The sequence below is a fragment of the Zeus faber genome (assembly GCF_960531495.2).
Source record: "Zeus faber genome assembly, chromosome: 1".
Taxonomy (NCBI): domain Eukaryota; kingdom Metazoa; phylum Chordata; class Actinopteri; order Zeiformes; family Zeidae; genus Zeus; species Zeus faber.
The window spans coordinates 18,598,366-18,613,251 of record NC_137193.1 but is presented as its reverse complement, the minus strand read 5'-3'; the positions used below and the strand labels follow the sequence as shown (position 1 = coordinate 18,613,251).

The 14,886-nt window shown below is 41.9% G+C and overlaps 1 protein-coding gene across 1 annotated transcript; it reads right to left on the bottom strand.

Annotated features, from left to right (window-relative positions):
* Positions 1-5,737: 5,737 nt before the first annotated feature.
* slc52a2 (solute carrier family 52 member 2) lies at positions 5,738-13,134 on the bottom strand (the record flags this gene model as incomplete). Its single annotated transcript, XM_079999277.1, has 4 exons — positions 5,738-8,875; positions 10,545-10,668; positions 11,388-12,249; positions 13,005-13,134. The coding sequence occupies 4 exons, from the start codon at positions 13,132-13,134 to the stop codon at positions 8,666-8,668; spliced, it is 1,326 nt and encodes a 441-aa protein (XP_079855403.1). The 3' UTR covers positions 5,738-8,665.
* Between the last annotated feature and the right edge of the window lie 1,752 nt (positions 13,135-14,886).

Sequence of the window (14,886 nt, the reverse complement as noted above, 5' to 3'; positions counted from 1 at the left end):
CTATAGAGAGTGGAAGGCCTCCATCCCTGCAGAGATACTCACATGCGTCAGGTTTCGGAGTCTAGAGCGCTGTGCGGGATCTGCAGAATTAAAGCCCTCTGTGTCCGGTGGGAGTGGGAGAATTTAACCAACCACGGCATAGGTTTGTTTAGCTGGACCGCTTCTTGTCCTTAAATATCTCAGCAGGATCCACCATCAGGATGCATCACATGCTGTGATTTGAGACAGTTTCAGGACCAACAAGCTCTTTGTTCAAACTTAGGATATCCAGGGTTCAGTAGTTCTCCCCAAGGGAATCATGGGAGCCGAGCTCAGGGGTGTTATTTGGTTATGTAATACATTTCGCAAATGAATGAATGCAAAAATGGATTGCAATACAAAACAATATTTTTTGTTTATTATTTGAAAATAATACTAATGACTGTATTACTCCTGTGTGGTGAATGTAATGTGTTGCTCTGTTTCAATCAACTTGGATGTTCACAATGTTGGACTTCACAAATAACTTTGCAGGGAAGATTCAATATTAATGGCATTAAATGTCACTCTTCCTGTGGCGTAAGTACCGACGGTGCAACCAGTGCAACTGCACTGGGGCCCTGTGGCCACTAGGGGCCCATCCCATGATGTGTGCTGCGCAAGTGGAGCAATTATCAATGCCAATATTTAGATCCAAAAAACACACCTTTCTATAGATATAGATATTTTAATAATTCAATACACAGTCCAATACATAGGTGGCCGCCTCTGTATGCGGCCTGTCTGCGCCTTCCTCAAAATAAAGAAAATAAAAACATTGTGTTTTTATTTTAGATGTGTTTTGAACTAAATTTAAATTGTATATTGGACAAAACAAAAAAGCACTGTGCGTAACGGGGATGCTCTCTCAGTCCTCCCCCCACATCTTCTCCTTTGCATCAGACATTGGTCATTTGTTTCCCTCAAGTAACTGTGCGTTTGTATTTGTACAAAAAAATGTCACTGGCAACCAGAGTCAGTGCTTGTTTGTATGTAAGGTCAGGAAAGGAACCTCAATAACTGTATGATTTCAGTCGTGATTCTACCCCAGCCATGTTCCTATTCTTATTTGAAATAGCAGAAGATCTAACTAGATGAATAACTGAAGCATTCAGTGATATCCCGAGGGCACTATCCATGTAGACTATTTGCTGATGGAAATTTCAGTTTCTACTTTTTCTCTATTTAAAAGGATATTTCTATGCGCTTATCTGTATAATTTACATACTAAGACATGAAAAGTGTTTAATACTACTACTACTACAAATAATAATAATAATTGAAAATAATTATCTCACTATTTTGAACATTTTCACTATTAGATCCTGCATGCTCACGGTTATAACCAAATGATGTGCTTAAGCCTGAAGAAATCATGTTTGGGTAAACCTATTTCAGCACAATATTAAAAAAATTAGCTTTTCCAACACTAAGGCGCTGTTTGAGGGGGTATATCCTCAAGGTGGCTATGATCAGGCTGCGATAGTGTCGCTTACATAAGCGGCAACTGGCGGTCGGCACTCAGCGGGTTCTCTGAACGCAGCTTGGAGCTAAAGCAGTCTGACTGAAATCAAACAATCTACTGCTGGAAATAGATACCTAGAATGTATATGAATGAATTCAGGACAGTTTCGGGAAAATTCCATATTGTGGAGTATGAATCCCGTCATAGCACCCACGCATACTTGGAAAGGTCTTTGTTGCATTGCTTTAAGGATTATTGGTGGAAAGTCTGAATCGGCCTTCATATGTAGCTGAGCCAGAACATTTGGGATCACATTTTTCCACGTGGAATTGCAATATTCTGTAGTTGGCCACATGGTTATCGCCGTCATTACCATAACCGTTGTCTCAGCTTTTTCCCCTTCTAAGGACTCGTCTTCAACACTAAGACTAAACAAATATTGTTTAAACAATATTTGAACAATATTTAAATATTTAAACACATGATTACCGAAACGGGCAATTCCGTAGATCCTGGCAATCGATTACAAAATACATAAGAAGTCATTGGTAATGTTTCAATGGTCACCTTTTCACTTAAACTGATCTAAGGTAAATTATCTGCATGTTCCATTTATATATTTTTTTTAAAACTGATATGAACTTGCAATTCATTATTTTATTTTATTTTGTTTTATTTTCCGACGTTTTCTCATTGAATGAAACAAAGAAAGGCCTGTGCAGTGTCCTGTGCAGTGCAACTGGCAGTGCAGTAGTGCCCTTGCGTTGCGAAAGTCGGAACAAACTTTTAAATGTGGCCTTGTCGATTTAATAGCAGTGAAGATTCGGCAACTGGATTGTTTATTTCTCCCCTCAAATTTGTTCAGAAACAGATTTTGGTGGACTGATAAGGTGAAATCAGTTAAAGTTTACACACTTCGTACAATTCAACACTACTGCTCATGCTCAAACCCCACTGGCTCACAGAACCCTACTATCCATGCTCAAACCCCATCAGCAGCAGCTACATTTAAAGCAACACACACTGAAACAGCCCGGCAAGAACAGGAGGGTTATACTGTAGGGGCCTGTTGGCTGGAATCCATAATCTGAGAGCTATTTTCGGCAAAATAATTCAAAGACATGTTTTGTGGACCTTACAGGCCTATATTAACTTGTTGAAAAGGAGTATAATAGGTCCAACTTAAAAGAGAAGGACTACTGTCGCAAATAATTTTATTGCATGTACATATTGTGTGTTTGTACACTTTTTTTTGTCAAGGTATGTTCAGTCCCACTAATATCACAGCCTACAATATGAAAACATCAATATACAGTATATAAAATACGTAGGCGCCTGCTATGTCTAGCTGCAGAAAATAAGACCCAAACCTATTGTGTAAAACTAGAAAAAAGAAATGAACTGCAATTCAGTTAAACACCTGTTTGATGAACGTTGCATTTTGTTGGTCTGGGAATTTAATAATACATCTCCAACAAAGCTGCCGAATGACAAAAAGCATAAAGCAAAACATTTGCGTCACAGTTAAGAGCTGATTGCTGCCACATGATGCAAGTTACATATACTGTATAATTTGTTTTGAAAAGTGATTCTATACCTTTCATACAAGAGGTTACTCTGGGAAAATGGGTCTATTCTACAGAGAATGCAGCTCCTTCATCAATTAGCCATTGTGTTTGTGTAAATAAGAAAGTATTTTAATATTGTGGATAAAAACTATATATATATATATATATATTTTTTATTTTTTTTTAATTTACATTACACATGTTTTTATATAAATGCAATATTTTCTTATATATACAAATAACTTAAATAATGTATTATGTATGTAATAAATATATATTCTAATATGATATACAGTATATATACAGTAAATACACAGTATATACATGCAGTATAAACACACACACTGATCAGCCACAACATTAAAACCGCTGACAGGTGAAGTAAATGACATTGCTCATCTCGTTCCAGTTGCACCTGTCAAGGGGTGGGATGTATTAGGCAGCAAGTGAACAGTCAGTTCTTGAAGTTGATGTGTTGGAAGCAGGAAAAAAGGATCTGAGCGACTTTGACAAATTGTGATGGCTAGACGACTGGGTCAGAGCATCTCCAAAACAGCAGGTCTTGTGGGGTGTTCCAGGTATGCAGTGGTTAGTACCTACCAAAAGCGGTCCAAGGACGGACAACCGGTGAACCGGTTGTGAGGCATCACAGCTTGCTGCATATGGGGCTGTGTAGCCACAGACCGGTCAGAGTGGCCATGCTGACCCCTGTCCACCACCGAAAACACCTACAAAGGGCACGTGAGCGTCAGAACTGGACCATGGAGCAATGGAAGAAGGTTGCCTTGGTCTGATGAATCATGTTTTCTTCTACGTCATGTGGATGACCAGGGTCAGGGTCCAATCTGATCGAGCATCTGTGGGATGTGCTGGAACAAAAGGGCCGATTCATGGAGGCCCCACCTCACAACTTCCAGGACTTAAAGGATCTGCTGCTGACGTTTGGTGCCAGATACCACAGGACACCTTCAGAGGTCTTGTGGGTCCATGCCTCGACTGGTCAGAGCTGTTTTGGCGGCACGAGGTGGAGCACAATATTAGTGCTTTAAAATGATGGTTTTCATTTTATGGCTGATCGGCAAGTTTCAACGGCATTGCGTTCATATATTTTTTTCATTAGTTTCTTATTTACGCACATGTTATTGACTTGGAAAACGGGTATGTTGGCAATGTTAATGATAAATAAAATGAAATAAAATAGTAATAATCACATATACAGACAAGGTTATTAAAATATATACATTTCATATGTATTTTTTTTACTTTGACGATATAATTACAATTAGGAACTCGTCATGCAGAACTAAAGTCAAGCATCGGTTTCGTGTCGGACGCTGACCAGTGACACTCAGCTCTCTGCTCCTGACCATGTTAGTTACCATGGTTAACTCCAAGGCATACAATATGTTAACTGTGGTAAATTAGCTGGCATCTTTTCTAGCAGGATCTTAGGAACCCACTTGTACGACAAGTTACAAAAATATACATGATGCAGGCTCCAGCCCTGACAAGGAGAGGAATGTGTACAAGAATGAATAAGTCATTCTAAGTCTCTAATCATGAGATCTCTCCATGACCAACAAACCGTTGAGAAGAGACAAACATTGACCCCCAGGGCAGGCAACGAGTAATAATGAACACATAAACAATATCCACACAAAATTTAAATGATCTGTAACATGGATGGATTAGAACATCTTTTAGGGTGAGTATCTTAATAACAATCCTTTCAGGGTGTGGCTAGTGAAGTTAGGCTAAAATTTGTTCCATTTTTAGACTCTTCGTTGATTTCATTCCATTAATAACGCACGATGAGGTAGGGAGGGCTTCCGGCGAACGAGAGTCTGAAGAGTCGGTTCGGCTCTGTTAATTCTCTCGCTGACCCACTGACTTAGTTGAAACTCAAGGGAGTTGTCTGGGAACGTGGATCTTGTCATCTGCGAATCAAGATTCAGACTCGGTATATACTTGTGTCTGGCTGAATCGGAAACATGAACAAAAAACTGTGGCAGGAGTGATTCCCGACTCCTGATTCATCATTACATTTTTTTACATTTTTTGTCATTTAGCAGACGCTTTTATCCAAAGCGACTTACAATTATTCAAACACCGACGGACGCAGCCATCAGGAGCAATTAGGGGTTAAGTGTCTTGCTCAAGGACACTACAGCATGCTAGCAGGAGGAGCCTGGGATCGAACCAGGAACGTTTAGATTACTAGACGACCAGCTCTACCTCCTGAGCTACCGCCCCCATCATCAAAGATTAGGTCACTACGCATGAATCTTTCGTGAGTTTGGCATCACTAGATGTGGCACTTTCCTCAAGATAACTACTTCCAATACCCTCGTAATATACCCCATTCCCTTGGCACGGATGCTTCTCAAGGGGATACAAACAACACTTGTAACCCCTGTAAATTAGTTGAGCTTTAGTCTAAAAAAATATGCTATTTTGCAAATAGTGCAACCACGATCAGCCAAATGCTCGTGTCCGGCACACAATCAATAGGCCTTTTCAGAAACAATAACTAGCACAAAAAGGAAATGTATTAATGAGTGGTAAAGAGATCAAGAGGGAAACTCATATGAGAAAAAGGCAGATAATGGGGGTAATAATTACAATAACATTTAATGAAACGACACAGTTGTATTTAAAATAAAGACTTTTTATTGTTTTTCCAGCATGTTAGATGTTGAAACGTTGTGCATTAAACACTTACTGTAAAACACTAAACTCTAAATGGCTGATTTACACATATAGGTTAAACAGTTGTGTATAGCTTTTTCCCCAAACAGAAGACAAAGACAATGACTTAGGGCACAAAGATAAGTTAAGGCAAGTTTACGGGTCACTGCAGTTTCTCAGAATATCAGTGAAGTTTGTGAGCTTTATGCATGGTAGAAGCATGTTTATATTAAAGTGAAAATTCAGCACTGTGGTGTGGGGATGGTGTGGTTTGAGCAGCCACACTTGACCTGGATCTAGGTAATTGGGGACCCAGGATCAGAGTGGCTGCATACCTGTTGCTTGTTGGTTAAAACCCCCATCCCCACACACACTCAGGAGAGAGGACCCCTGTCATGACCTGTGTCCATCTGCTCCGGTGCTTGACCACGCCCCCATCACTTTTCAAACCTATCCTTATTCTGTCCATGCCAGCTCCAATGTCGGCCGATAAATATGATCCCCACATCGGAGCAACAATCAGCAAATATGAGAAATTTTCCTCAGTTCCCCACAAGCTGTGATGAGTGTGAAAGGAATTTGGTCAAATTCATTCATTTTCAAAAGCACTTTCAGGCCGCAATTTCAGCGTGAAGAATTCAAATTTCTTGCCCATCATTTTTTTTTTCTTTTTAACCTGTGCTGTCAGCATGCTGGGCATACAACACAGTATTTGTATGCCATTGCATCTAGGGCGGAGTAAGTCTGCAAGTGGAGTTCAAGTTCTCAACCTCCAATGCAACTCCTTATTCATTCTTAAATCATCAAGAACTGCTGCAATAACTGTCTTGTGGATGACCTGTAGAATGACAAGAGCACAGTTTTTGGTTATAGAGAACCACCACCAACCCCCCTCTTTGGAGAACGATCTCACCATGTTTGGTCTATAAACAACTAATCACTACTCCAAGAGGAGGGACGTTCACCTATTGAGTGAGACAATTAAACATGGAACCAAACAACATTTACACAAAAAGATAAACAGTGGACATGTATTGAAAAACAGAGTGGATCAGGTCCAGGAAAACTGGAACAACAACTGGTCACGTGGCCTCTTCCTGTCATAGTTTTGGCAGTAAATGGGGGAGGAAAGGAGAGGAATGCAACCAGGGGGGGGGTGTGGTGCAAAAGGTGTGGTGGTGTGTGTGTGTGTATATAAGGTGTCCACCATTGAGTGTACAGGACTTATCCCAATTGGTTCTGGTGTATAAGGTCAGTATTATGTCATGGCGCCTCCAAGCAGTGGAAAAGACCCCTGAGCATCCCCCCCCCCCCCCCAAGCTCCGCAGCCTTGTAGACACCCCACGGCGGCAGGAAAGCCCCGAGCACCCTGTCCTGCAGCCACAGAAGACCCCCGGGCCCCCGGAGAAGCCGGAGGGCTGTAGAGCAACCCCTACGCCCGGCCCAGAGGCGCATAACCCAGTCCCAGGGAGCACGAGGAGACCCCGCACCCCAGGGGCGCACACATACAACCCACCCCCAAGTGAAGGAACAAGGCGCGGCCGCGGGCATAGAACCCGGGCCGCGGGCACCAGGCACAAACCAAAAGGCAACATAAAAATATTGAACTTTCCCTTTGAATTGAGCAGTCATGGTACTATCACATATCAAATTATATTCATTTATGATTCCTTAAACAGCCAAAACACAACCCTTGTTCATAAAAAGAACAAATGGTCGTGAATAAATTATCCATTTATTACTTATTTAACTAAGACGGTCACTCTCTCCCTTGAAGAAAGATCTGTAATCTCACTGTACAGTTGGAATGACCAAGAATCTAAACACAATCAGGAGAAAAACAAAGGCACATCTATAACAACACACAAATGGAAGTTATATTGCATTTCAAAAAGGTAAACCAAGATTTCTTCAGGAAATTATTAATTATGGTATGAGATCAGTTATTGGTCCATCTACACTGATCACCGGTCATTAAACAGATTCTGATGTTTCAACATCGTCTTCAACAGTACGAACTGAACAAACGATACAAATACAAACAGTTACATTGAAAAAAAAAAAAAAAAAAAGAGTAATTTGAAAAAAAAAATTATAATTTCTCACATTTATAAAATATACATTTTAGGTCTTCTCAACTTGAGTTAAGTTGAGAGAACCCCCAAAAACTACAGGTTTAACTACTTCAAGCAATTATTTTAAGTTGATCCAATAACTCAAATCCAAAGATTTTTTTCGGTGTAGAATTATTTTGAAAACCAACGTGCCCTTTATTTTAGCTTAATGAGGAATGGCATGAACAAGAGTGAGAAAACCACATGAAAGTAAAAACTCAATGTCTATCGGTGTGACTTTCATTTCTCCTAGTATCAGATGACGTTCTACTGTGACCCCAGAAAAAGCTTTAACACAAACAGTTTGAATGGATAGATTAGTGACTGTGTCCCTGAGTAAAATCATACTTTTCATCTTGAAATCTTGATAAATGTGGAAAAAATAAAAAATAAAAATCCCAGAAGCAGAGCTGGCTATCGTAAACAACTCCACTGTGTAGATTCATTATAAAAACACCACACAAAGCACTTGTGGTATTTCTGTGTCATAAGCTCCTTCTTCATCCCCTGAGGCTGCTGGGAGGAAACTCAATGCTCCCTTTATCCAGGGAACATTTCTTCTAGCTTCTAGCTTCAGATGCTGCAGACACTGACTCTTTCTCTTGTGCTTAAGAAAGCTTCTTCCCATGGCACGACCCCCCCAAAGAAAAGCTTGACTTCATTTAGGAATTCTATTCCAGAAGAGGCACAACGATGACCATCCTCCATTGGGGAAAAACAATGGAGGATGTCTCAAAATGAAAATCCAACATCAATAAAAACCTGAAAGGAACATGAAAAAAAAAAAAACACAGAAAAAAAACATGACCCTACTAAGGGCAGAGGTTCACACACTTCGGGGAGCTCTGGAACACCTGGTAGACACTGACCAGGGGGAACATGACGAGTGCTCCGACCAGCGAGCCGGCCTGGATGGAGATGCCACACCATAGCAGCGCGGCGTGGCCCGCCTCGTGCAGCAGCGTCCCCACCACCACCTTCAGGTATGAGAAGAGGCCGGTGAAAACGATCCAGGAGAAGACCTGTTGGGGGACAAAATATAACATCCATGTTTTGTTAGGAACGGTCATGTTCTCATAAAGATACTCCGATTCCACCAACATGATGTGACGTAGCAGGGCCCCCCATCAGCATTTAGATTAGTGGTTGCAAAGTTGCCCACCTCCCACCCCCGGCCTCAGCTGGGGGTGGGAGGTTGCCAAATTTTATAATTAGGTGATAATGATACCATATAATTAGAATCCATAATTCAATATTCTCATTTTCCTTGCCAGAAGTTTCTAAACATACAGAGGTAAACCATTCTTATTTTGGTTAACAATTGCCCAAATACGGTTGCCTGGGGCCACTGGGCAACCACTATTTTTGGGCCTTTGTGGTTGAGTAACTTTTGAAACTTTGTGACAATTACTGTATAGTATATCCTTATATATAGAAGAAGAAGAAGAAGAAGAAGAAGAAGAAGAAGAAGAAGAATCTTCAATTGTCACACAGCACAGCACACTACAACACATGCACGCACGCACACACACTCACACACGCACATGCTTTGGATGGTGGCCGGTGAAATGAGGCCTCTGCATTTAATTTGATTTAGTTCTCTTCAAGGCTCTTCAAAATCAGTGATCTGACTATTATAGTAACAGACAATCTCATTACTCATATATTGGTGTTTGGTATAGGCAAGTACTGAAGAGTGCTCATACTTTAATACAGATGCTCAAAATGGTATCCACGCAACCCTAGTTTCAGTGGTAGTCACATAACAAGGGGTTAAATAATAATAATCAATATAGCTGCAGGCAGCAATACACAGGGTGCAGTTAAGCCGTATTAGGTACGCATTATATTTTTCCTAGTTGCCATAAAACACACCATAATTTTGTATCGAAGGCAATTACAAATTTTTATTATACAATTTCCAACTACTTCACAAATGTATCGTACGAGAATGTTGTTGTAAATGCAGTTAACACAGAGGTCCCATGCCATAATATGCACAATTTATAAGTATATTATTATTATTATTATTATTATTATTATTATTATTATCGTTTTACAGAAGTTTTTAAAGTATGGCGGTTGCCGGTACTACATTGGCTCATCTGTTCAACCAATCACTGCGGACTTACATTACTGAAGGTTGTGTCGGTTAGTCATTGGTTGAACAGCATTTTAAAAACTACAACCATTCCTAGATCTCGGAGTGCGGACAAAGACGAAAGACTGTTCCTCAAAGGTTTTTAGAACTATGAAAAAGTTCCTGCGGTGCTACGCGGAGCAGCCACTATACAATCTAAAACGCACAAGTCGCTGGATGCGAACGACCACCCAAAGACGTCGCCTGGACATATATAACATCAGATGATAATGTCTGAAAGCGCCCCGCAAACTTCTCAAACTGATCAAGGCGCCAACGATCTTAAACATCCTTTAAATTGTCAACGTTTTTTCCCCCTAATTCCTGCTCCAAATGTACATCAATATCGATCAAACTTGGACCACAAGATCACAAGATGTCTGAAACGTTCCGGTTCCAACGATATCTCAAGCATGTATGTGCGTACTGCGGTTGCCGTGTTTCAGATACTTTTAGCCCGAAAAATGCCAAGAAGAAGAAAAATCGAAGCAAAAACAATAGGGTTCCATAATAATAACAATAACAATAATAATAATAATATGGTCACTCACTACTAGGGCTATGCCGGATGAGCTCCCCAATAGAGGAGGACAGGGGCTGAGCACCGCCAATGACATGAGATATGCTGCGAACACTCCTCCTGCTAGAGCAAGGAAGCCCAGACCAGCAGAGGACCTGAAAGAGACCAGTCACAAGACCAAAGCCTGATGAGAACTTGAGGAAACAAAAACCCACAATGAAAAAATAAATAAAAAATATTCTTGAAACAGTGAAAATGCTTTGATGATCTGCCCCATTAGAGCACTGAAAACAAGGTCTTTACGATAAAAGGAAAGGGATGGAAAAGGGGAGGGAGGTGACAATTATCTCTATAATGACATTGAAAACTCATTTAAAAATAATGATATATAACTGACATTTCATTATGTATTAGTCTAAAAGTTGGTGTAACAAAACTGAGACAAATAGGTAAGTATATCTTTTTTGTGAAAATATTGCATGACTGAAAATAACAGTATACTGTAGGTATTTACTTTATACTGTATAGAATTAGGAAAGTTTCAATACGTTGATAGTCTTTTTACGACATCAAAACTTCCAGTGACAGTAAAATCACTTTTAAATCCCTGTAGTAATCTTAATGGACCATGACATCTTGAATCATGATACTTATTGTACCCTAATAAAATTATGTAACTCTGATGTAACCCAAGTAATAATACTTCAGACTTATAGCTATGGTTGGACTAGGCATTAAAAGAAGAGCGAGGGGAGGGAGGTTAGCTAGGGAAGAGGTTCTGAGGCCATTCTGAAAGTCGGCAGGGTCAGGGGGCTTCTCTATGTGATTAAGAAGGGTGTTCCAACCCTGTCAAACGGCGTCCACATCCTCTCACCTGAGCAGGAGGAACATGGCCACGAAGCAGGCCAGAGGGTTGGCGATGTTCCCCAAGACCACAGAGAGGTGAAAGGTCATGGTGCCGTAGGGCAGACTGGTGAAGCTCTGCACAGACGGCAGGACTCCGTTGGTCAGCGCATTGGAGACGGCGAGCAGCAGCAGCAGGTAGATGTTCCCCGGCGTCCAAAACGTCCTTATGACCGGCGGCTGCTCCTCCACCTCCACCTGCTCCTCGGACGCCGGCGTCCCCCCGTTGTGCAGCGGCGTGCCCTCCCAGTTTCCCTTCGGGGAGGCCCTCGGGGCGCCGGCGCCGGCGTCCTCGTCCTGTGCCAGCTCTGGCGGGTTCCTCCGCGTTAAAGCCAGGAAGCAGAGCGCCGAGATGCACAGCATGACGAACAGGAACCAGAAGAAGTTCTGCACGGGGAAGCTCACCTTCAGATCCGGTGGCTCCACCGTGCCGTTCACCACCCTGCACTCCACCTTAGCCACGCCCTGCGCCAACGCCAGCATGCAGGGGAATAGGGCGCTGAAGCCCTGTCCGATGAAGAAGGTGCGGATGTACTGAGGGGGGTAGCTGTAGGTGAAGGGCAGGAAGGTGACGTTGGATGTGCAGCACACCAGAGACAGCACGAAGGTGAACAGCAGGAAGGGCAGCGAGCGCTTCTCTCCACCCAGGGTGGGGGTGTGCGACCAGAACACGGCCAGAAGAGCCGACGCCACCGCCGCCAGCGCCTGGATGAAATGGATGACCATGCGCTCGTTCAGCTTGCCCGGGGCGCAGTGGTGCGTGACGGTCACCGCTATCGGACCCAGGTTGCCGAACGCAATGAGCACGGTGAGGTAGGCGGGCAGGCTCCATCCTGAAGGACAAGCGAGGGTCGTGATCGCTCAAGACAACACAGACATCGCACCAGGGAATCGCCGTCCGAGGACCCTCAGGAGGGCCCCCCGGCATTTTCCTCAACCCCTTTCATATCAAGGAACCTCAATTTGATACGCAAGAGGCCACAGCAAGAGGCCACAGCCCAATGTGATTAGATCTTTATTGTTAGATATTATTTAGTCCAAAGAAAATCTCAAAACCATTCTCTGCTATAGTTATATAATAATAATAATAATAATAATAATAATAATAATAATCATATATAAGATAATAATGGGGAAGTTGAGCTTTGGAATTTATCACTCTACACAATATGATAACTATTGGCATGAGGCGTATCGGAGGGTCCGTGATATGAACGTTTTTGAGAATTACGAATTGAAGACATGTCAAATTTCTGAGAAGATGTAAAGTTTGTAAAGCGTGCCACTATACATATCCCAAACGCATTATACAGACGGAGTTATGAACTATGGAGTTAATAACACGGCATTTCAGTCGCTAAGACGGACGAGGTGGACGTCAAATATATACGGTCTGTAATGTTCGATAATGACTATACGTCCGACCAAACTCAATGGAAGCCGCCTCGGACGTCCACACATTTGGACGATACCGAAACGGGAAACGAGAACACGGGACACAGAAACAAACCGTCCACTTCCCCTCAGGTTAAAGTGCACGAACCGCCCACAACGGTTGGGTACAGAGGGCGGCCAAGCTCACACCGACCTTCGGGGAGAAAGTTGACGATCACCGGGAGTTCAACCCACAGGCAGTTCACGGAGATCCAGGAGCCCATGGCGAACAGGGCCATCAGGACGTGGGTGACCGCGGCGCTGTGCCACCAGCCGCCCGCCATCGCGCTGCCCGTTCCGTGGGATGGGGCAGGGAGAGGGTGGGTGGGGGGTGATCCGCTAAACTTCCGCCTTCCCGGTCATACGCGCCGCCATGCGCCGAAAACGTGACGGGCTTCGGCGGAACCGAAGGAACGACGGCAACGACCCCTAAACAAGTCCTGCAAAAAGCGCATGCGCAAATGTGCCTCCTCTTGTGGTCCACAAATGACTCCGCCCCCTGAGTGCACAGCCAATCACAGGGCTGATGGGGGGGGTCGTGGTCTTGAGATTGTGGGTGCGTTGTTTTTCTTTATTAATACTTTATTAAAAAATAATATGAATACTGTAATGTAGTGGAATGGCACCTTTCGTACATGACCTGCAGCTCAAAGTGCTTGACATTTTAAAAATAAATGAACGTATCATATATAACACTGTACAATATGAAAATATAAATATTTGTAATGTAATAATGACAACAGAAAGGGACCCCCATCAGAGAAATATTTTTAATGTTGGATATGATTTCCTTTCTATAGTATAGTTAAGGAGATACCTGTGAAACTTTGATCAAAACCGTTATCATTGTAAATTCTCTAACAATGCCAATGTGTTATAATTTAAATGATGAACTTGAACAACTAATCATTTTGGACTGCCTGGAACCTCTTGAAGGACCCCTGGGGGTTCCTGGCCCTTGAGAATCAATGATCTACAGGACATCTACCGCACTCACATTGAGTGTGTGAATGTATGAGTGTGATTAACCTGAATTTTGTTGAATAGGTTTCATATGCTAAATTATATGGGCTAAATGTTATTGGATTGTCATATTTGCGGGGCTGTAAATGTTTAAATAAGCAAGCTACTTGTTGCTAACAGGTACACAAGAAAACATAGGACCCGAGTCTCAACTTTTATGTATTATTGCAATTGATGGGATAAAAATTGTGAATTATGAAACATTTGCGAATACTTGTGAATGCGTATTTTAAAAACAATTTCAGGTCACATTAGTGCCGATCTACTACACAGCCGATTCACAGGTGGACTACTAAAATCAGTTACAGATACTTTATTAATCCCCAAAGGGAAATTCCAGTGTTGTAGCAGCAATGACATACATGAAAAAAACCACACATAATGTACAAAAACATACATTGTTTAGCCTTTTTATATCAGCCTTCCCACAGCAAGTCAGTCATTCACAGAAATAGTGTTTGTTTTGATGAATAGAAGAAAGCAAATGTTTTGCCTATTGTACCTTTAATTGATGTTAAAGAATGATCTTGATTTGGTGAAATTTGTGTGAAACAGCTCTATCCTGGCCCATGATGCAATGCATTTCTTTTACCCGCTAAAATCATATAAAGAATAGAGAAATAAGAATTATATAGAGAACTAAAGAAAATCTGCACCAACAGATAAGATGTCCTTAAAGAATTTTACTACACATCGCAATTTAAATTACATCAACAAAACTTACACAACAAAGAGTATCTTATTTCCTTTTATGGTCATAATTAATAAAAATTTTAAAAAATGGCTGAGGTCATTGGTCACCCACTCCGTACAATCCAACTAAAAACCTTTATGCATCCTTTAGTAACTGGTCATAAACAGTGAATCAGTTTTTTGGCTGTGCTTGCACACCTTCACTTCCAGTTTGACGGACTGTAGCTTCATTTATAGGAATGGACTTCGGCTTTGTCAGTCTGGGGCCCAAGACAAAGCTGTAGCCAGGTTTCACCCGGGGAAGTGCAAGTTTCAGTTTA